The sequence below is a fragment of the Notothenia rossii genome (genome assembly GCF_949606895.1).
Source record: "Notothenia rossii genome assembly, chromosome: 1".
NCBI classification, from domain to species: Eukaryota; Metazoa; Chordata; class Actinopteri; order Perciformes; family Nototheniidae; genus Notothenia; species Notothenia rossii.
Window position 1 is genome coordinate 67,439,953 of NC_136912.1, and position 25,086 is coordinate 67,465,038.

General features: G+C 41.1%; 1 protein-coding gene across 2 annotated transcripts in view; it reads left to right on the plus strand.

Moving 5' to 3' along the window:
* Positions 1 to 25,086, plus strand: part of LOC307031060 (microtubule-associated serine/threonine-protein kinase 2-like) — a 163,856-nt gene that overhangs the window by 65,036 nt on the left and 73,734 nt on the right. For both annotated transcript variants that reach the window (XM_079667809.1, XM_079667810.1), the window contains exons 2-3: positions 14,026 to 14,176; positions 15,203 to 15,387. In XM_079667809.1, the coding sequence (XP_079523935.1) occupies positions 14,026 to 14,176; positions 15,203 to 15,387 (336 nt within the window). The remainder of the gene's footprint in view (positions 1 to 14,025; positions 14,177 to 15,202; positions 15,388 to 25,086) is intronic.

Consider the following 25,086-nt stretch of genomic DNA (forward strand, 5'->3'; position numbering starts at 1 on the left):
TGATCAATATATATCATCGGTCTAAATTAGATTTCAAATGATTAACTGTGTGTAATGAAGATCATAGTGTGGGTTGAATCCATTTTCATAACCACTGTCTTTTAACTAATTTAAATGCGGAAACTGGGCTTATTCATCAGAATTTCGTATGACTTGTCTTGACTTCCTTGACCTGAGCAATGACTTGACTTGACTTGCTTGACTCTCACCACAGTGACTTGGGACTTGCTTGATACTTGTAGGTCAAGACTTGAGACTTGCTCATGACTTGCACATGTAGGACTTACTCCCACCTCTGCCAGATTCTAATAACAACAGCGCCGGTACCGGTGCACCCTCCCTCTCTCCCTCGCTCACTCACATTTTGGCTGTGAGCTGCGCCCGATAAGCCAACATCCCCCATTTTCATCACTTACAGCACCCATCGTCCAGGGCACATGAAATATATAACCGGGGCGCACCTGCGCACCAGTTATGTGCAGCCCTGGCTATAAGGTAATGTACCTTAACTTAGATAAACCAGTGTGGCCTTAAACTGTAGACACGGCACACCACTAATCAGTACACATATTTTGCTGTGATGAAATATGTCTTTCAAAAGCTGTAATACCAGGGGAACAAGACAATGTTAAGCTTTCATGTAATTGTTGCAATGTTAAGTAATATACTATTTGAATTACTAGCCTACTTGTTTTCATCAACTCGCTTAATGCAAATAATACATCATGGCATTTCATGGCCGCCTCATAGCCAACATTGTATTCATCTGTTCTTGTATTTTTATAAATGATTTTCTTTCAATTTGGTGTATTTTATCTGTCACTATATTAATAAAGGTATAACATGCAATAAGGGCCAACCTATTAGGGTTAAGGCGTAGATGGAGTTACTGCAACATGTTTTTATTGTTTTATAGCATATTCTCATATTTAATACAACTTGGAACTTGAACCTTGGACATGTGTAACAAATGTAATCCCATTTGATACCATACGGAAGAAGTGGGAAAGCGGTCCTAATGGTCTGTCTACTTTTAGTCTGAGTGCCGATCTCTGGATTTAAAAGTCTGCTGACACACTGTTCGACCTGAAAGTACGTCTAATGAATGGCTCCACTGTCTTCACCTCTCTCTGTTTGCTTCTGTCAGTCTGACTGTTTCTAAAAAGTAAAACTTGCGAGGAAAGTAAGCCCATGCTCTCTTAATTGTGGCAAAGTCCAAGTTGTGAAGGGTCTGTGTGCTGAGGTCGTTTGCTTTGCTTCAAGGCCTGTCCTCACCTGCACTCATTGTAAAGGCTGTAATATGTTCAATGGTTACCGTGTTGGGACGGTTGCCGTTAACAACACCGCAGAGAGGCAGAGGGGATGCTCTGTAACTGATTAACCATAACATGCTGTTACTTTGCACGGTTACCAATCTTGCCAGGAAAGATGTGAACACAGAAATCCTAAATTTGCCTCGAGTCCTGGTCTTTAAATCCGTCTATAATCTTAATTCTGGAAAATGTTTCTCTGTTGAAGCGGTTCCCTTACTTCTCTGGTGAAAAGATGTTTGTGCTAAGATCATTTATGTGTACACGTTTGAGAGAATTTGAAGGAACATTTAGTGCACTTAAAATGTCATTAAGCAGAATGGGCTGCTTATTTTTCAGCAGACACGCTTGGCATCATTATAGTATGCCAAGTGCCTTTCGGAGCTGTGCTTTATGTACATGGACTACATTTCACTTTCATGTCGGGACCTGCAAAACATTTTTCCAACAATTAGACTTTTCATTGTGGCATTCAAGCTCATTAAAACCATTTTTCTTCCTAGTTAACAGTGAGTGTTTGTTTTTTGCAGTTTTCTCTCATTAAAGTGTTGAAGACAGTTTTCCACAAACCACAGCAGAGGATAGGCGGCCTTGTCCTGGCTCACCTCACACTCCCTACATTCCCTGCATCTTCCTACATCGTTCTCATCCAAATGTCAGACTACATTGCTTCCTTTCCTTAAAGTGGACCTATCATGCTACATTTGAATAATATAGTGTAGGACCATACCTATATAAGGCATATTTATACTTTTTATTTTTCAAAGTACCAAACAGATCATGCATTTTAGCCATTCCTCATTTCGCTCAATTTAACACTGTCTTTTCATGGACTGATTCTGTGAGAACAGCACCATCTACAGGCCTGGCATATGTACTACAGCGTCTCCAGCGCTTTCAAACTGCAATGTCCGTGGCTGTCTCCTCGTGATTGGTGGAGTTGGCCCAATAGCCGTAGCGCCACTTCTGTGACGTCATAGAAGTATTCAAATCTGGATCAGTCTGTATCAGATCCGTTGCAGCCCCTTTTTAAGAGATTTGGGTATGGAGGAAGATAGAGAGGGTTGTGTTTTCTGACACTTGGTGAATTCCCTGGAACATCGGGGACACATATTCATGTATAAAAGACGTATTATATATAAAGACGTTTCCCCTGTCTACCTCATTCCAGCTCAGACACATCTGGAACCCATCATCATTACATAACATTACATGTTACTTGTTAGACGCTTTTATCCAAAGCGACTTACATACTCAATATTGTGGACAATCCCCACAGGAGCAATTTGGGGTGAAGTGTCTTGCCCATGGACACAACGACATGCTGACTGCAGTGGGGTTTGAACCTGTGCCCCCCTGATCTGAACACCAACACACAACCCACTGCACCACACGCCACCTAGTGCTGCGTACCTGGACTCACATTCAGGTTCAGGTCCAGACTCAAGTCCAGAGGTTCAGGTTCAGGTCCGGACTTATAATTCCGGACCTGAACCCCTGGCTTGTGTCAAGTTGTGTGAGTAACTAAAGTGAACTTATTGCTAGCTAATTATCAATTGAAAATAAACTCATAATCAACTCCAATTCAAACTCGTCAGGTTTATTGTGCCCCCTTCCAACTTGTTTCTACATTTCTCTACAAAGTACAAATGTAAAAAAAACACTTAGTCTACAAATGACTTATGACAGCAACTACAGTGAACTACTACAAAGTTCAAACATTTATTTCATTTACCAAACTAAAGTAACCAAACAGTCCCTGAGCTGACTGAGCCTAAATCCCTAAAACTTTGCTGAAAGGTAGAGTGTAGAGTAGACTATACGCATTACACTGTTACACACCTACTATACAGTATACATTGTAGTGACTGTACAGTCAGAGTGTACTGTACTGTCTGTACACCATGTCTTTTCTACAACTCTACATGTGTACATTATACAGTACATACTACATACATAGTGATGTACATACATACATACAATTTTGATACAAATGTCATACATAGTTAACTTAAGCATCTATCATCTATGTCACTCGGACAGTGAGGAGACTGTGGACTGTCAAGACTCAAGACTCAATATGCAAGAGTACAAGTCTGTGTTTTTGTTCAAGAACTACAGCATATTGACATTGTCTGGGTGAAGTGTTGCTCTTTCGGCAGACACTATATCACACATCGCTGGCTTCCCTTGATGTCACACAGATATCGCGAGCAGTTGCGATATTTTGCGAGACTTCGTGATTTCAGTAATGGCCGCCATATCAGAAGCCGACGCGATGTTTTTCGTCTTTTCTCAGCGCAAATCTCTCGATCTATGGAAGGTTTTAGATGGTTTAGAACAAAAAGGAGAATATACGTAAGTGCTAGTTTTTTTGCGAGTCCAAGTACCGGTTCCCGACGTTTCGGTTTTAACCGGACTTGAACCGAAACTTTTTTAAAGTCCAGTACCGGTTCGGCGTACCGGTACGCAGCACTAACGCCACCACATGCCCATCATCTGCTTTGATTACCAGCCTTATATATTAACACACGCTCATACACACTAACACAGAGCTCTGACGCAGTATTCCAGCCCCTTCTGACAGAAAGGAAGCAGAGATGATGTAATGTAATCCTGCTCGCTCACACACACACACACACACACACACACACACACACACACACACACACACACACACACACACACACACACACACACACACACACACACACACACACACACACACACACACACACACACACACACACACACACACACACACACACACACACACACACACACACACACGATTAATCTCATGATGTAACCGGCTTAAAAACTCTCCGTTCGCCTGACAACACGTAGCAGAATGGTAACCTGTCACCTCCAACTGTGTCAACAACACACACTCCAAAGCAGCAGGGCCGGGTTCAGACTTGTATTTGTGTCTGTCTCACTGTCTTCATTCCCCGGAGCACCTTTGACTCCCATCAATCATTTGTTTCCAGGGCTGGGTGTCAGCGTTTTGAGTTTAGAGTATTAAATGCTGTCATTTTATTATTTGATCAAATCCTTTCTAATATGATTCCTTTGCCAATATATTTGAAGGAGGTGAAGTTCCTTAACAGCAACTTTAGGGCTTTGCCTTCAAACAATGCCCTATTTGTGCTGATCTATATGGAAAAAAGGGTTAGGTGCTTGACAGCATGTATATTTCAATTAGCAAAACTTGCTTATTAGTTCTCTTATCTTAGAATGTATTTTTTACTCAAACAGCAAATTTGTTTAATTCTAATGCAGTTTTTACATTATATGATATATATATATATATATATATGTACATTACTTTGCACAAGGATAATCTCTGTGTTAACTAAAAACCAATCAGAGCAGACTGGACTATGGGTGATAGGAAATATGAAACCTGATAATGAGCATAATAGGGCCTCTTTAACACTGTAATGTAACTGACAGAGATGCTTTGGTACCAACTAGGAACGGTCTGTGATGTGTGGCAACTTGGTCATAACTCGTAAGAAACAACAAGATGGAATTGTTAACTTATTTTCCCAATCAAAATGTGCCCGTCTTAGGTATAATATAAACGCTGATTCTCAATATTCAGGTCATGTCTTCACTGACAGGTGATGCATTCAGGTTCGGCTCTCTGCCTCTGAGCGTTAGGCGTGGCGCAGTGAAGCAGAAGGTAAAGGCTGTACTTTGAAAGTGCTGCCTGCTCCTCACTGTGCTGACTGCAAACAGCCAGCAGCTGGAGGACACACAGCAGCAGACCCAGGCCTGCATCACACCATGGATCACTGTAGAGATCATTTGTTAGTAATGTTGTTAGACACGAGAAACGAGAGGTTGACACAAGAGACAAACTGGATATAAACAAAGGTATAAGTAGGTAATGTGCCTATAGCCTGCAGAAACACACAGCTAAAGGGGCCTGAAGAAACGTATAATGAACATTCCCAGAGAAGACAAGGCCGTCACTTAAGTGCTAATTACATTTTACACCTTCCATAGGCTGTCGATGTCAAATCAGTCCTGGAATAAGAGATATGGTTTGGAAGTCAAACTTGGATGAGGAAAGATAATGCAACTTCTTGTTACATTAAGAAGGTCTCTGTAAAGTTGATACCGAGGTCCACTGTGCTTTACTCATTTGAAAAGAAAGACTCAGATTTGTTACTAAAGTTAGAGGAAGTATTTGGCTTTGGGAATCAATCTAAAAACATATCAAGCTCACCAATAAGCTGATATATATGATTAACAGTTAGTAGGCTAATAAAGGTCAGGATCCACAAGCAGGTTGTAAACATGACCACAGTTTATCCAGATTATTGTAATCCCTTTATTTGGGGGTCAAACTGAAAGTGAGCATTAGGGCTGTACTCGACTAAAGACATTCTTACTTGACTTCAAACATGTTGCCATCCAATTGTTTGCGCGCTGAAAGGTCAATGGTAACTGGCTTGAAATTGAAATTGTTTGAATGTTGAGGTGGATCACTGTCGATACAACAAGCCGTTAGTTGATTAATGAATTTTAGGGAAGGGTCATCACTGGTGAGCAGAACTGAAATGTCTTAGTTTAATTAGTTATTATTGCAGTTTTCAGGTTTAATTACTCTTCTAACTAAGCAGGCTTAACCTGGGTATTTGTATAGAAACAGTCAGATCGTCAAACTGTTTATCACCCCGCGAAAGGTTAGATCTTAGAAATGTTCTCGTTGGATATATAGTTACGGACATGCTTACTAACTTATAGAAATGATCAGGAAACCTACAGAAACAAGATCCAAGCTTTGACCCAGTTAAGACAAGTCCAGGTACTTACAACCACTAAGGCATGCATCAATCACATCGTGTCATGTCTACAGAAAACAGGCTCCTTTGGTGAGCTCAGAATATTCTTCAGATGAAACAAACTATAGAGAAAAGTGCTAGAAAGCGCTAAATGTTGATGTTTTCTCTCCACTGAGCTCTGTTCTTCGCTGGTGGTCAGCCGGCACACCCACACACGCTGAGGGATTGTGAACAACTAAGACCTTTGTGGCTGCTTCCTCCCTTAACAGGCCACAAAACAAAACAAACAGACTGTTTAATCCTCCAGTCCACATGGTGCACTTTGCTGCGTAGTGCCTACCCATCTATCACCCCCCTGTGCATGTGCCTCCGCTGCATTCAAACTCTCTTGCAAGCCACTCGTGTCATTTTGCAGCACATTTTCAGCTGTCGGCCCATCGAATCCACTCGCTCTGGAACCAAGAGAGTTTTTAAATCACGTTTTGGATCCACTTTGCTGCCAGGAAAATAATCCACAAGATTGATTGGGCCTGTTGTTATTCTGCTGTGTGGGCCTGAGCTGCAGGGAAATTGTGAGTTTATGGTGCTTTTCTGCTGGCTAGCACTCTGTCTGTGCGGTCGGTGGTATAATTCAACTTATTTACGCGATGCACCATCCCTCCTCGCCATCATCTCTGCAGATTTGTTGTGTTTTTGTTAGAGAAATGCTCAGCTGGGAGCTCGGCGTCCTCCGTGGGAAGTGACAATTGTGATAGATTGGAGATGCACATGTTGCATTCTGTGCACCGCTGCTCTCCACGGGACGGGACAAAAGAGGAATGCCGTCCCAAATGTGATGCAGCAGGAACACGAGGCCAGAGGGAAGGTGGGAAATGGGGGAGGAAGAGAGAACGGAGGAAAGAAGAACATGATTACAGAATCCTGGTTTTACTTCCCTCTCAGTGGTGTAGGAAACACTCCCTGCTAACCGTCAATCACATGTTCTGGCAGTTCCCCAGTTCATCTATGGTTATTTTCTTTTCTTTGTCCACTTTCAAATCAATCTGTAGGAAACACACCTTTGTGAAAGCCTACGAAGCTTCTTTAAAGTGAACTTGAATACTTATTTTCAGTTATTCCCCTATTTATTCTCTTTAGTGCCACAGATGTTTGTTTAATGCTTCAATTTTACCGTTTCATTGAAGCCTCAGTTACTAAATAATCCTAGCTTTTAAGGAGGCCAATAGAAGCCCATCATCGTTTAAGTTGAATGATATACACAGTACCTCACTGGGTGTGGCCAGGTATCTTACAGAACACATGCACACTACACAGGGTGTGAAGAGAGAATGCAGTCATGCAGGAACATGTGACTGCAGTTACTTGGTATTTGTTCTTTTGCAGGCTTTTTCCATTGTCAATGCATTTGTTGGAAACATACAAAATAAATAGAAAGAAATAATTTCCCACTAATTAACAAAGGGAATTTTGTGAATTAGCTACAGCTGATTAACTCTGCCAGCAAACTAGCCTCTTTAGGGGAATTGACACTCACCAGCTGAAACTGATTAGCTTGTAAAGGCCGGGTGGGGGGTGGGGGGGGGCACAGCTGTCACTTCGGCGTAGAGCTGACATTATTTGGTGATAAAACAAAACGTCGGTCAACAGTTCAAATCAATCGGCAACTATTTTGATATTTGATTAATCTTTTAAGTCATTATTACAAGAACAACATACCAACATTTGGACTCTCTAATGTGAGAATTTGCTTCTTCTTTTTGCTTGTTTTACATGAAATCAAATTGGGTACATTTGGGTTATTTTCTTCTGGTTGGACAAGAAAAGCAACATAATAATAAAACCTTGCTCTCCTTATATTTTAATGGCAGTTTTTTTCAGTGTTTCAGATTATTTTACTTAGAAACTAACTGTCTTACTAGGCCTCATGCTGCTGCCGTACACTTGGTGACAGGCACAGGGAGAGTACCTTAGCAGCACGAGGATTAGGACCTGATCAATTACCAGCTAATGCACTTAACAGCAGCTCACTAGGCATAGCCAGTGAAGGACAGTGACACTTTTTAAACCAATGTGTCACTAGTTTTCACACTTAAGTAAGTCTATTAATACAGATCGAATTCACTGTACTGTTAGAAAAAAGGTGTCATTGTTTTGATGGTTCAATGGAGCCGGTGTATCTGGAGCAAAGTGGGTTAATAGGAAATGATCAGGCCTTACATAACCAATACCAATCCTTCAGAAATGACCTGAATTGGTGGCAGTTCTGTGGATCAGCTCGGACATCCTGAGCATGTTTCACTGCAGTGTAAATAATACACACACCCTCGCAAACACTGTGGTGTCAATTCATGTTGTAGGAAGGCGGGTCAGTTTACCTGCTACACTAACGACTTCCTGAACACACACATGACATGTATGTCTTTGTCTCTCTATACTTTTAAGATGTTTGCATGAAAGTTCACTTCTTTTGAATGCTGTTTATAATGAAAAGTCTCTTAATGATAGCTATGCTACATCACACACATATCCACAGACGCACACACTGACCTCTTAGCTGTGTTTCCACCAATTTGTGGTCTGTACAAGAAGCTCAGATGTGCATATCACACTCTCCTCCGCAGATTACTATCAGCCTGCCCCCTGCTGGTAAACTAAAGAGCTGCAGGCTGTGACAATGACTGTAAATGTATTCAGCGTGCTGCAGCTCTCCCCCCAGAGACATACCAACATCAGCTGCACAGGCTGTACCAAATGAAGCTGTCACTCAAACAATAATGCAATAAAGCACCACAATCAGTCTAGTGTTTGACAGGTAGAAATGCCTTCGATGCTCTGGAACATAATTCAATGAAACGACAGCGGGGGAGCAGAAATAAGGTGGGGTTATGCTATATTACTGTGTTGGACTACTTGATCAATAGTGCTTCTACAGCAATTCTTTTTTCATGACCCCCGACAGACAGCACATAAGAAGCAGTTGTTTGCCTTTAATTTGTTCTGTTGGAGGTGAAATATTCCCCCGCACGGATTGCAGTTATTGCTGACAGCTCTTCTTGTGACCAATCATCTTATCTAAAACTGCTAGAAGACATGAACAGTGGCTTAAGACTGTCATTTAAAAACCAACTCTTTGAAGTACACTCACAGTTTTTGGAGTCTTAATATCTTACAAGCTATATCTTCTATATATTTGTCACACATTCAAAACCTTTTAGTATGTAGGGCTGATGTTGTATTTGGTGACTAGTCAGGGCTCAACGCTAACTTTTTAAAAGTGGTTGCCAGGCTGGCAACCAGGCATCAGCTTTTGGTTGCCAAAACTGAAAATACGGTTGCCATTTTTAAGGTCACCTTATATTTTAAATAATTAAGATACTATACAGTTATACATCAACTTAATAATGAACATGTGACACAAAATAATGTTCAAATGCTTTACAATAAGTAATTAACACAATTATTTGGTAGTAAACTTGTCCACCCTCAATTGCTGATATATAGCATACTAAATACCAGTGGTGCAGCTGTTGTCATGTTCTTCACAGATCCCTCACAAATGAATTGAGCAAGTCACTAGTTTCTTGGTCATCCGTTGTCTCCCTTTCAAATGTGGGTTTTCTTGACCTTTGTGCTGACCCCCATCATAGATCCATTGGCCCTTCAGCATTGAAGTCTTGACCTTTGTGCTGACCCCCACCATAGATCCACTGGCCCTTCAGCATTGAAGTCTTGGATTGGCCAGACTAATACATTTCTAATGTTAAATAAATGAAAACCATTCACAGTTAAGAATTAGATATGAATTATGAATGCTGTAAATTACCTTTAATATGTCCAACTATATTTAAAATGTGTTGCCTTTTTATAGAAGTGATTATATTTGTATGCCAATATTTTCCTATGGTAAAGTTTCGTTTAGCATTTTTATTTTGGTAGTAATAAGATCGGGACTCTTATTTTGAAGGAACTTTTACCGGAAGTGAATGCACAACGCAGCAGAATGTACATATATATTTCGCCTCCCAAGACTTTACACATTTCCTCTTTGCTTTCCTTCGGGTTCATCTTGCGCTTTACCAGTTGAATCACTTGGAACGTGGCCGAACGTTTTCCCCACTGTCAAACAACTTAATTTGCGTCGCCATTTGTTGTAAAACAAACACATGGCGCACAGCGCACGCGAGTAAACGTGCATCGCTTTCTGGCTCCGTAAACACACCAATGCACGTGCAACTTAAGTATCAGGTTCCGACTGGTCACAACAATAATTACGTATCACTCTTAATCAGAGGCGCGGGAAGGTATTTTCAGTGGGGGTGCTGATGTGCTGGACTCCAGTGAACACTATTACGGTTACTATAGAGCACGCACAAAAAAACTCCCCACACGCAAACACACAGTACACCCGCTACTGTTACAATGAAGGCTCGATAATCAGCTCACGGCATATAGGCAGCAGGGGTAAAGTGCTATTTTTTACGAGTGGGGAGCGGACCTCACCTCCTCTAGGGGGGTCCGGGGGGATGCTCCCCCGGGAAGATTTTTTTTAAATATTGAAGTTAAAAGCATCAATCTGGTGCACTTTGAGAGCAACATTAAGAGATCTATGGATACATCTCTCAACAACAAGATGAAACACAACTGTAATCAGATGTTCTTTTTCTTTATGGATATTTTACAAATCACTCTCCTTTCAAACTGTATTCTTGTTTTACTGCCATATAGTATTTCATAACTGTTTTTCCTTTATTCTCTTATTTTTTTTATCACCATAATGATCATATGAAGGTGTGCCGCGGAAATAATCTTTTGAATAATTTTTGACCAAACCGTTTGAGACCCACTGAGATAACTTAGACTAAAGTTAACTATCTAAACACTCAGAGAGTCCTTTAGCTCACCTGAGCCTCTCAGTCTGAGAGGAGAGCTCTCCTCCAGCTTGTTGTGGAACAAACAGCTCCGTATGTCCGTTAGTGCAGCTAGCTAACCAGTTGCTAACAACACGGTCCCTCTCTCTCTCCCCCTCTCTCACACACACTAAATGCGCTATTTCCGCACACAGAGAGCCGCGAGCTTGAATGACACAAGCACACTTTTATTTCCATGCAACTCTCTGATTGGTCTGGTGTCTTGCCTCTGTTGCATTCACTGAATACGGGAAATTACAGTCCTGCCCGTCCTTTCTAGTGTCTTGATGAGGTTCACGTAAAGCAGGGTTAATGTATTATATTATTGAGGTAGAATTGTCCGGGGCTACAGAAAAAACATTTGGGCCAGGCCAAAATATTATTTTACCAACAATGTGGAATTTATTGGCTACATATTACACAGATTATGCACAGCGGGAGCAGCAATAACCGTCAAATAATAATTCAGACAGGGGAGCTCCGCACCCCCTGCCTGCCGCTAGGGGGTGCTGCAGCGCCCTCAGCACCCCCCTTCCCGCGCCCATGCTCTTAATACAACAAATAATTAAAATGTATCTATTTTGGGGAGCACATTTAGCTGTTTGCTGCCCTTATTTCTTAATGTTAAAAAACTGGTTGCCACTGATGGCAACCAAAGGCCAAGAAGTGGTTGACATTTTTTCTGAATGGTTGCCAATGGCAACCTGGCAACCGCTACTGTCGAGCCATGCTAGTATTCAGAAAATGTGTCACTGCCTTGTGTTCATACAATCTTTGATGTCTGATTCTCTCTTAGGACATTGTTTGGGTTCAAATATCTGTGATGTGTCAAAAACAATCACAATCCTTGAGGAAATACATTTCCTTTTTTAAATTAAAGGTGACCTATCATGCAAAATGCACTTTTGTACGTCTTTTATACATGAATATGTGTCCCCGGTGTTCCAGGGAACTCACCAAGTGTCAGAAAACACAACCCTCTCTATTTTCCTCCATACCCAAATCTCTTAAAAAGGGGCTGCAACGGATCTGATACAGAATGATCCAGATTTGAACACTTCTGTGACGTCACGGCTATTGGGCCAACTCCACCGATCAGGAGGAGACATTGCCGTTGGAAAGCGCTGGAGACGATGTAGTACATATGCCAGGCCTGTAGATGGTGCTGTTCTCACAGAATCAGCCCATGAAAAGACAGTGTTAAATTGAGCGAAATGAGGAATGGCGAAAATGCATGATCTGTTTGGTATTTTGAAAAACAAAAATTATAAATATGCCTTATATGAATGGTCCTACACTATATTATTAAAATATAGCATGATAGGTCCACTTTAAATCGACAATGCAGTTATGTTTATTTGGAATATATTTTTTAAGGAGATCAACTTGCACATTACTCAATTTAGGTTTAGTCTATTAATATTGGATTTAAAATAATTTGTATATTGTGAAGTAATTGTCTGGTATTTCATGTGCTGGATTAAGAAAATCAGTCTTTAATCCATACAAGTCTTAACTGATTTCCAAGAATATCCTAAGTTATTGCAGTATAAGGCATTACTGAGGACCTTGTCTATCTAAGGGTCTTATCCTCACTGAATACATTTTGTCAATACTACATTCAATGTGTGAGGCTGTCTTCTGAATCTCTAAGATGAGCAGCTGCTGTGACGTGATGTCATCGACTAGTTTCATAAGTGAATGTGATGCAAAAGTAGGTTGACTGAAGGTCTGAACAGGTCACTTACTCAAGCAGTAGTTAAGTGTGTGTGTGTGTGTGTGTGTGTGTGTGTGTGTGTGTGTGTGTGTGTGTGTGTGTGTGTGTGTGTGTGTGTGTGTGTGTGTGTGTGTGTGTGTGTGTGTGTGTGTGTGTGTGTGTGTGTGTGTGTAGGCTGGTTCAGGTTTTATTGGCCAAGTGTAACGGAAGCTTTCACTCAAGCTTTTTCTCCCGTGTCGTGCAGCCATCTGGAAACGTTTTTTTTGGGTGAGTTTGCGCTAACGTGAGCCGTCCAGATGTTTCTGGAAAACTCTCGTCAAGGGCTGCTCCGTCGGCAAGAGAGAGGAGCATAAGAGCCCAGGCAGGCCTTGTTTCCATGGAAACAGCAGATGTTTCCCAAATAATTTCAACCAGAATCCCACACAGAGACCTTGAGCATTTGTGTGTGTGTGTGTGTGTGTGTCCAGCAGGCATACAGATAACATTACTTCATCATTCCAGGTTTTTAAACACTTTATTATTTGACTAAGCTTTGGAAAACGTACAGAATATTTTTGTGTACCTCTCTAGGGCCTCGAGAAAGGCTGGTCCCCGCAAGTGATAATCAAAAATGTGTTTCCCAAGGCAAATAATAACCAGCGTGTTTGTGTGACGGCTGGACCGTATTCTCTCTGGAGATTCCCTTAGGAGAGCTTTGGGAATATCAAGGAAGTCAAGAGGAACTCTTCCCTTATACCACTGACAAAGTGAATTATATATCAGTCTCTCTGTCGCTCTGCTGCTGCTCGGTGGCCGAAGGTGTGGGTTAATGACAGAGCCGAGTGCCTCTTACACCGCTGACTGCTCCTGTTGCATGAAAACAGGTGTGTTTGTGTTGGTGTTGAAGGAGACGTGGTGAGCGTTGTGTTTTATGACTTTGTTTTGGCTCTCAGCCCGCTCAGGGCAGGGACCCCACACTGTCTGCATGCTGGTCCTCGGATATTTCTCTTCTTTACTTTAAACCAGGTTAAGGATCTAGAGTATGTTTTTCTTGATACATTTGTAACAAGGCTCTTCTCAAAAACAAATCTTATTTCCCCCATTCACAATATCTTTTACCGAAAGGCGTTTTATTATAGGGGCTATATACCTAAACAGATAATATGACAGACAGTTGTTGGTTTTGATGTGCGACCTAGATGAAGGATCATTTGTCATTTGACAGTATGAACATTTTGACATTACATGCCATTACATGTGAACAAAGTCTTATCAGTTTTCTTCTTTTCGATCCTCTCTCTCCTTCGTCTTTCCAGAAGGAGTTTGTACCTCCTCCTCCTCTCCTCTTCAGGAAGATGAGTAACCCCGACCTTTCCCCCGCAGCCACCGCTGCCACCAAATCCAAACTGCACCGCCAGCTGAGCCAGGACGAGAGCTGGGGCCGACGCAGCAGCCTGGCCATGACCGGTAACAGAACCATATCATTACATGTTTCAAAAATCAAGATGTCCTGCTCTGTTTTAAAACACTTCATGGTGCGAGATGTCAATGATATCCTACAGATTCTGACCAAATAAAAAAAGCTGGTGTAGTTTGTGACGATCAACCCACACGGGGTCAGAGTTACCTGAGATCTTTCTGTGATTTTTGATCGCTCGTGTTTTTAATCCAGCGCCAATCTGCCATCCACCACAGATGAAGCGCCATGTTTCCATCAGAGGTCATTTGGAAACATGAATCCCATGTGAAGCAGCAGTGCAGAGTGAACTGTTGGTTTTCTTTCACCTTTTCACAGGGACTGGTTTGTGTTGTTGTCTTTTGGGTTTAGTAAATTGACATTGGAAATGATTAATGTGAGCTAAGATTGAGCTAGTTTGATTCTCATCCAGTTATTCAGGGTGGAGACAACATTTCTATGAATCACTTAAGTTAAGTGAGACGCAGACATCTCTTAGGGGACTCTGTGTCTCCATGTGTTACTGATGAAAGCTCAGCTGGGTTTGAGAGTTTTCATTGTTCAATATTGACCAGACCTTGACGGAAAATCAAAGTAACATCTCTCTGGTCATAATGTCAGCTGCAAATCATTTATCCTAAGCACAATTTGAAGTGTACTAAAGAAAGGTTTGAATAGACAAGTCAGCACCAGCCTCTCTCATCGATGCTACAAGTGTGCAACGATATGCCATCACTGCGAGGACATTTCTCAATGGTCTTCAATTTCCTTATACATTATTTGGTACCACTTTACAATAAGACTACCCTTATAAAGGGTTTACGAAGTCTGTAATTCATTTATGAACTGAGATATCAATTGTCTGAGATATCAATTGTCTAAGCACAATAATACAATAATAACACTTACAATATTTGGCTAGAATTCTTTAAGATCTGTCTGGGATATTGAAATGTTCCTGTACACATTGACAGGCACCAATTCTTTCCAACAGAAAAGCTTATTGAGATGAGTCTCTCCCTTCTGCCCCCCCACAGGTAAGCAGCTGCTGCCTCTGTCCAGCAGTCTGCACGCCGGGGTCAGTCAGATGGCCTGGCTGGGGCCCTCAGGAGCATTTATAGGGCACGGGGCCACCGGGGGTCCGTCTGCAGGAGATGGGAACAACCTGGTCCGCATGAGGAGCCAAAGCCTGGGACAGTCTGCTCCGTCACTCACCGGACTGGTCAGTACCAAAGCCCAACACACACACACACACACACACACACACACACACGCACACGCACACGCGCACGCACGCACGCACGCACACACACACACACACTGTGGTATTTATCCTCAGGTCAGGAAGGCTCAAGAACATGCCTGTCCACACGGAAATCACAATTATGTTGGCCAGGATTATTGTGATATTGTCATTACTATGTTTTCCCAAGCCTTGTCCTGCCCATATATGGTCATCACCTAGCAATTGGGGAACATGATACATGCACACATTTGATTGCATCACAGATAACTTTTCTGAAACATGATTTGACAGAAATCCAAAATTGAATTAAATTAGGCTGTTGCATCCTTTGCATCCAAAGTATAACCATGCTATCAGGTTGTCTGATATCTGCAGACTCACAGTGAGCTGTGTGAGTCTGCCAGCTGAATGCAGGGAGGCATACTGACGATGACTCAGGCTTTTACACACACACACACACACACACACACACACACACACACACACACACACACACACACACACACACACACACACACACACACACACACACACACACACACACACACACACACACACACACACACACACACACACACACACACACACACACACACACACACACACACACACACACACACACACACACAGTAATTTCTGCTCCACTTCTTCCTCTCAGTACTGAGAAAACAAGTGTTTATGTGGATGTGTGTGTGTGTGTGTGTGTGTGTGTGTGTGTGTGTGTGTGTGTGTGTGTGTGTTCATTCGCTTGTGGGTGTATTGGGTTTTAGATGCAGCAGAGTGCTGACCCGTATGGCTAGATGAATGGGCTCTGCAGTGTGTGTTTTTTGTGTGAAAGCACTACTCTGACCCCTGCTGGCTGTGGAGGGTAACACTAGAGGAATGCTGCCTGTTGTAAGATTGTACCTTCCTATATTCAGTTACACTCACACAAAACAAAACGTAATTTTAAAGCTCCTAAGTTATAACTTGGTGTGTCTTTGGTTCCTCCACTCTGTTTCTGTAGGTATATTAAAATGGTGTCTTTGCTTAAGGTCTAGTTGCTTGGACTGTTTCTAATAATTATAGAAATACCAGTCACAAGGAGCTTTAAATTGCTTTTATAAAATCAATTCTACAGCATCTGGTTTAGGATGAGAACTAAAACGACAACATCGGATGCACAATATGAAACCTGTTTAAACGGACTGCAGTTGGAAACCACCAGCAGATGGCATCAGTGATTCGTGTTTCAAAACATCACCAATAGCTTTCTTTCATACCTGTTATACACGTTGGCAACTATGTATGTTTGATAAATATACATATAAACAATAGATGGATAAGTCCGAGCTTGTTTGTGTTGCAGTCAATAGTCTACATTGATACGATAGATGTTTTTATTCATTTATGCTCTGTAGCCCCCACGTCAAAAACAAATCAGTGGACCTTCAGAGGTCTCAAAAAACTCTCAAAAGTGGATTTGAAATGATGACGGATTGCCACTTGTTCAACTTAAAGGAATAGTTCAGCATTTATGTGATACAGTTAACACTTCAAATCCACATGAGAAGATCTCAGTTCATATCTCACAGTTTCAATGCATACATTCACACGCGCATGTTGAACATTTCTTACGTTCCTTTTTTCTGCAGATGTGCTGTCCAGTCTGAACAGCTCATAAACTCAAAGGATGAATCACATAGTAAGCAGATCTTGACATATAAAGTCTGTAAATACTGATCCAAGGATAACAAATACATGTTTTCTAAGTCTCTGTGGTCAGGGTGCTTAAAGGACCTTCATTTCACTAGGACTAAAAAGCCCAAATGAAAAGAATCTGCCATTTACTTTGGTTCCTTTCTAAATGAGTTCAGCCAGCAGGAAATTGCAGCACGGTTTGAAAATGGTAAATGTGAGTTATTCTAGTTGAGCCAATAATCACAGGTTATTATATTTCTCAAGGGCACATTTAGTAATGTTTTCCTTTCTCTTGGCAGCCGCAGTCCTCCATACTGTTTCTCTCTGTCACTGTTTCATTCACTCTCGCTCAGATTCTCAATCAACAGAAGTACAGAAGTACATGCGCGTCGTATATTTCAGCCTAGTGTTGATCCTCAGGGTCACGGCTGTCAGAATGTTTGTGTTTTGACTTAAAGCTCCATCTCACGCTTTGAATTGACTTACATTACTGTGAGGGAAAAACACCTGAGCCCCTCTGGCTCATCTCCCTTCTTCTCTCCTGCTTTTCCTCTGTGTGTCCTATTTTATGAAACACAGTGTTATGATTCGTAGAGGCTGATTTCCATACAATCTTTATTCATTTTTGTACCTTTAAAACTGAATTGGTTTATGTTTTTTTTAATAGTGTTTAAGATTTACTTACAAGGTTAACACAGTTTCAATGTTCTTAGAGGCTGCTGTCTTTATTGTTACCATTACTTTTTTGTAGTATGGATTGGATGTTATGGAGGAAAACTATATTTTGATAATAATGACCCTGCTGCAGTAACATTTGAGATTTTCTATAGGAACCCTGGTGCTTGCAAACACTATCACTTTTGAGTTGATAATTACCTCCTTTTCTCAGTTTTATATCATATTAAACTAAATGTTTTTGGGCTTGAGAGAGACTGACAAGACATTCAAGACATCACCTCAGACTTTAACGAACTTGGATGGAGATTTTTCACTATTTTGTGATTTGACACAGCATACTTTTAACTCATTCTAAAAAATAATCACCAGATATACCGATAATGGAAAGAAACTGTAGTTGCAGCCTTAAGGAGCTTGAGTGTTCCAATCCAACACAACACCATCATCACCTCATGACCACTAGGTATCTAAGTATTAGCCATTAGACCAGGGGTGCCCAACCTTTTTTGAACCGAGAGCTACTTTTAAAGTGACCAGTCTGCTGAGATCTACCAGTCCAAATAGAGAGGCATAGCCATTACTGACAGCCTACTACCAGGTAAATACACACTTCTACTTGTATAAAACTGACCTTTGTACGATTAATACTTCATAAAATACTGCAGATCCTTTTATCTTACCTCTTTCTAATCTACACACACACAAGTATTTAACGTCACATACTACAGTGGGTAATGTTTTCAAGAAACATTGAACAGGGCTGCCACATATGACACAGGAAGAAAAGAAAAGACTCTGAACCCTTTCTTTGCCATTATATAAAAATAGTGTTGCTACAAAAGTATAAATTAGGCTTACTAATAAGACAACTCAGATCTGAAGCTACACAGGAATCTGCTGCCAAAGTGCAATAAAAAAGACAAAATTAATAGAATAAAACCCTTTTTTTGTTGCATTTTATTAGAGTATAAAAATAAATGCCTTGAAAATAGGATGCAAGCAACACTAGTTTCTTAACCTGAATTGATAATAGACTATAATCAATTTAAGTTTGCATTCTTATACCATTTTGTACAATAATTCAAATGAATAAGTTCAAACAAACTAAAACTTACAGCTGATTAATAACGGTATCTAACTTGAGTTTTTATTATGTCAAAAACCTGTTGGAATGCTACTGTTATTTTTACTGTCCCCCAAAAGCGCGTCGGCAGCCTCCAGGAATGCTTCTTTCACAACTTCGCCGTCTTTGAAAGACTTCATGTGTTTCGCAAGAACGTGAATGACAAGATAAGATGCTATGCTAGCAGCCTTGCTCTTGTTGTTGGGCCTGGTGAAAATGGACTGCTGTGCATTTAGCTGTCCTCTCAGGTCCCTCCCCTTTTGGGATCGTAGAATTAGGAGGGAATTCCGTCGTAGCGTTTGTGCACTGTTTTGAAATGCCGCTCCTAAATTACCCTTCTTTGATAAAGCCACGCTCGCATTGCAGATGAGACAGATGGACTTTGAATTAGAATAGATACAAAAATAATCATCCTCCCTGTGTGTGCGGAGTGTCACTCCTGTTGACATGGATAACGTCAGCAAAATAGTGCCCACGCCACTGCCCACCAGCCACGCCCCGACACATGGGGTCACGCCGGCCAATCACAAAGCTTTGATGCGTTCAAGTGCATTATTCTGGCACAGGAAGATTATGTTATAGGACATTAACGATAAAACAGAATATTGTTGTTCTATTTTTAGACACATCTCGCGATCGACTGGTTGGGCACCCCTGCATTAGACAGTACCTGCATGCTACTATACGGTACAAACTGAGATATTTCCTTGCCCTAGAACAACATCACTTATGAAACTCTTAAATGTGTCTCTAGGAAGAGGATAAGTGTTTGATAATGTATTCGCCTCTGTGTGGTGGATTAAAAAGTGTGCACTTAGGATGTTAGTGTGCAGAAGACTTCCTCCCTCAGGGTCCATCCATCCATGCGTATGTGTTGTTGGCACCTTTGCTGTTAATGTGTCCCTGTGTGTGGCTATTAAGTGAAATGTGTGGGTGGGTGGGTGGGTGGTTGGGTGTAGGGGTAACAATTAATGGATGTCCAGATGGTGTTTATCTCTGGACAAATGGACAAGGGTCTGCTCACTTCTGTTCTATCTCTATGTCACACTTAAAGTGTTTGTGTGTGTGTGTTCCCTGACTAACCAAGTGTTGCCAGGTAACCCCTGGGAGTACCAGGTGGCGTGAGTGTCCTGAAACCTGGACCGTACATGGACTCACTATTTGAAAAAGAAAGGTCCTATTTTTCCTCAATGAGTGCCTTTGAGAGCTCACTTCTCTTTTTTCGGCAGAGCAGCATCATTCAATGAAGTGGTGAAACTCTCGCAAGCACACAATCAGATTAGCATTTGTTTTTTAGGGAGAAAAGAAATGAAAGACTGCAGAAAGGGGAATACAGGGCTGTAGATGAAAGTAGAGTGCTGCTGTATTGTTGTAGCTCGTGTTCAGGCACATCATTAAACTGGGAGAGGCTCTCCAGACACATGAGAGTTTGACACAAGCCGATTCAGGGGGATACAAGATATTCTCTCCTGTTTTGTCATTCACTGTCAGACAGTCAACTGGAGATTTCCCTCACACTTCACATCCTGAGACAGAAGATTTCTGTCACAATGTTTTGTTTACCTCATTGGAATAGTTTAGTTTTCTGTGGGGGGGGGGGGGGGGGGGGGTAAATACAGTATGTCTTTTTACTTGGCAAGATCTAAAATAAATCGGATCATCTTTCTAAAGTCTCCCAAACCATAAATGTTTTTGTTTTATGTATTTACTTTTTTTCTTAATTCTCTCCTTCTCCCATACATACTGTATGCAGCGTCTATGTGAAACTTTAGCAAATTGTTATATAAACTCCGGTAAAAAAAGACATCCTTGCATTTCTTAGAGATATTCTTGTATATGTTTCCCTCTTTTTCAAAGGGGTCCTTTTATGCTCCTTTTCAGGCTTCATATTAGTATTTTGTGTCTCTACTGGGACATGTCTCCTTGCTTTGATGTTCAAAAAGCTCTTTATCTTTCTCATACTACCTGTGCTGCAGCACCTCTTTTCAGTGTGTGTGCAGGAGACAAACTCCCTCTGGAGGAAACACAGGGATTCTAAATAGTACATTGTAGATAGATAGGATTTGTTATGTTTTTATATTTATATAGATATATCATATTTCAGAAAGGTTGATACATCTTCTGTATCTCTACGCTGCTTTCATATCAGAAAGTGTTTTATGCAAGGAGTCCATTATTGCAGATAAAGGCATAAATGAAGCCTGGAATAAAGGATGCTCAGTTTAACAGCAGGCACTTCTCTGTGAGCTACACCTGCTGTGTGCAGACGTCAGGCCTCAGCCTCCATCATGGTGTGTTGGAGCTGTGGAGGAGCAGGCTGACGCACCTGCCTCTTAAATATACATGAGAACATGCGGAATGATTGCTGCACTCAGACCAAGTTGAGACAAAGACCCAGACTACCGGTGAAACGGCTCGTCATATTTCCACATGATGGAGATGCAACTCTGCATACACCTGTGACTCGGGCTGAGGGGGAACATTGAGTCCTGCTAGAATTAAAGTAGTGATATGCTAAGAGTCTGAAAAGATTCACAACATCCAGAACCACAACGATTTGAAAAGAAAAACTGAGGTTATGCAAATAATGTTGTTCATGTTAAAAAAACACAAATGACCTGTTTTCAGTTTCAGATTTGTGAAGATTTAATTTGGAAATTCACAAGTTCCTGAAAAAAGAAAAATGATGCTAGCTTAAGCCTACCAATTTTATTTATGGAAGAGGTACCATTTCCATTTTTTGTATGACTTCAAATTGAAAATGTCTTATCGTGTTTTGATAATTGTTCCCATTTGTTACTAACAAGATTATTACAAGCAGACAGTCTGTGCGTACTGTATACAAGATTGTATTGAAACAACTGCCAAGGAAACAGAAAGACATGTAGTATCATTGATTTGAAAGCCCAGCCATAAGTTTCACTGAGGTCCTAACCCGACTTTCCCAGTACAACACTCCAACCCAAAACACACATAGGTCTGTTATGACAGTTAGTGTTTTCACAAGACTCTTAAATGTTGTGTCCTATTGTTAAGTTTCTTAATCTTTATCCTCATTGTTATTGGTTTAATTGGAAAACGCTACACTTTGGTGATGTGACCTCCAGTGATAATAGACACTGGGTTGAACAAGCTAAACAAAACATTTATTTATGAGGTTCATCATTTTTTACAAAAAAGGGATATTTTTATTATTACAAAAAAGGGTTAAACCATACTAATGACTAAGACTGATGGTATTTAGTATTTAAAAAAACAAACAAACTATCATTGATGATGAGTTACTGGTGCTCCATTGATGATTTCTTCATATGCTCGAAAATATATCTGCATTAAGGTAGTAGATGTAAACAGGCCTTTATTTATTTTGACATATCACATAACATGTGTGCAACAATATAATCGAAACGTTGAAAAAGTTAGATTTGAGTGAATGTTGTTGCTTGAAGCTCTGGTTGCATAAGTAGAAAGACACAGCCTCTGACGTCCTTCCCCTCTATTAACCGCAGTGCGTATAACGTTATGTATTGTTGTTCAATCTAGAGCAAAGGGGCCAAATGAACCCAATAAACAATCTTATGTGTTTCTTTCCAACCACAGCATTTTGACGTTATTGCTCCTTGTGAAAAGCACAGTGGCAGAGTAGAAGTGCTTTCAGGGCGGCCTCTGTGGTGATGACTCATGCTGAAGGTTGGTCTCTCTCAGAGGGACACAAAGAGCGCAGGGTGTGTGTGTGTGCTTCTGTGTTTCCATCAGCTTATCTTCCCCTCTCATATCTACATGATGCCTGTCCTGCTTATATTCACATTCACTTGACGCACGCACGCACGCACACGCACACGCACACGCACACGCACACGCACACGCACACACACACACACTTCCTCTTGCCACAGGCTGTCAGTTGTCCTTGTCATGGATGATTCATAGCTGTGTTCTTGTACTATTCTTACTTCACCTGCGGAGAAACAGCAGGGTAGCATGCCCATCTCCTTTCACTGCACACTTGGTATACTATACAGCAAGGGTCACCAACCTTTTTTAGGATGAGAGCTACTTTCAAAAAATAAAACAAGTCGTGAGCTACTTTTACTCCTCTTTTCTTTCTTTTTTTGCAGTGTATATATTTAGCACGTTTTAACATATATGCTGACCTTTAACCTTTGTGTCCTGTTTGGGTCTCTTGGACCCGTTTTCAGTCTTTACTAAAAGAAAATGTATGCAGTTTAATTATTTTAACCTGCTTCATTTGGGGGTGGACCTCACATCCTCTAGGCTAGGGGGGTCCGGGACCATGATCCTCCGGGAAGATTTTTTTAAAATGTTGAAGTGAAATGCATCAATCTGGTGCACTTTGAGCACAAAATGAATGTATGGATACAGCTCTCAACACTCAGTTTATTCTTATCTTATGTTACCTAGTTAGCATTCTTTCTTTTTATTTATGCGTATTTTAATAATCCCTCCCCTTTTAAACTTTAAAAAAAAAAGTGTTACTGTCCTATAGTACACATTAGAATGATTTCTTACTTTATATTAAATAGATAAAGGTGTGCTCTCGCTCTCTCTCTCTCTCTCTGTCTCGCTCGCTCACAGAGGCTGTGTGCTCCTCCGTGGAGATGACAGCTTGCGTTACAAAACAATAATAAACATATTTGTAAAGTGGGGGGACACAAACAGGTTTTCGAAAAGTGGGGGGGACATGTCCCCCCTGTCCCCAGTGGAAATTACGCCATGCGTGTGTTCAATGGGGCTGATGTGTGTTGTAGATTCTGCCAGAAGGAAAATCACGGTCACACTCCTTATGAAGTGGTGAGCTGCCACTCCACATTACTTTTCTTCCCGACTGCAACGCTGGTCCCGCAAATCAAGCAAGAATGTGATTGGTCGATATTAGGGATGTAACGATACCAAAAACTAACGGTACGATAATATCGCGATAACAAGTCCACGGTACGGTATTTATCGCGATATTTAATAATAAAGGGAAGAAGGAAAAAAATCTGATTTTTTTCTTTCTTCAATAAAACATTTTTTTACTCGGAAAATGTTTTTTTATTAAATAATAAATCTGATTTTTACAGCATTTTTGTAGGATAGCAGTATTTTAAAGTGTCAAAAACAAAGTGACAGTAACAGACTGGAACAAGAAAACCAGTGTTTTTTTACCTACTAGTACTACCAAACAAAGTAAGCATTTTCTTTATGCCACTGCATCTCACAAATAAACAAGGACATTTAATAATCAGACCCTGCAATAAAATAAATCAAGTTTCACTTTAGTTTTTCAAGTAACTCAACTCAAACTCACTAGTCACTCACTCAGCATCATCAGACAGGTTTTTAGGAATATGAGAATGTCCACATTTCCAGGTATTTATAAGCTGGGATGTTTGGGCATTTACAATATCCCCTGCTCTGGAAAAAACTCTGTCGCTTGGTACTGATGTTGCTGGGACACCAGTGGTCGCGTTAACCGAATATTTTATTTAACAATGACGGAAAAATCTGAACGCAGTCTGTCATTTTGACAGATTAGAACAAACTCGGAACAGCGCCAACGTTTCCCCGCAGCCAGGCTCTGGTGTTATGCCGTGTTATGCATGCCCTCCAAAAGGAAATGATATAGTTACTGGGAGGTCTTGCTTTACGCTGTGCGCGTCCCGCGAGGTGCATGCACACACGGCATAACACCGCCCCCCCCCCCCCCGTTGACAGTTCACGAGCATGCTCTATCGTGAACTTTTCAGACCCGACGGGTAATAAGGGATTATGACGGATATTTTACGATCCTGTCTGTCGAAATGACGGACAGCGAAAAAGTCTAACGCCAGGCTTATTGACAGGGCGAGATATATGGTTGATACTTGTCAATGTCTCTAGGTGTGTAAATGTAGCCCTGTAAATACGATGTCCTTTTGTGTTATCTGTTGTTTTATTTTCATGTTGTAACCTACTTGCTGCCATGTTAGAGAGGTCTCTCTTGATAAAGAGATCGATGATCTCAATGGGACCACCTGGTTAAATAAAGTGTTTTTTAAAAAAAAGTCTCACGAAGGTATTGGGAAGTTTATTTACCGCGATATTCGGTATATCGTTACATCCCTAGTCGATATTCATTGTGGGGGGTGGGGGGAGGAGGGGTTTTAGATAGATATAGAGTTGTAGTAAGTAGATAGAGTTTGCTAGGATTT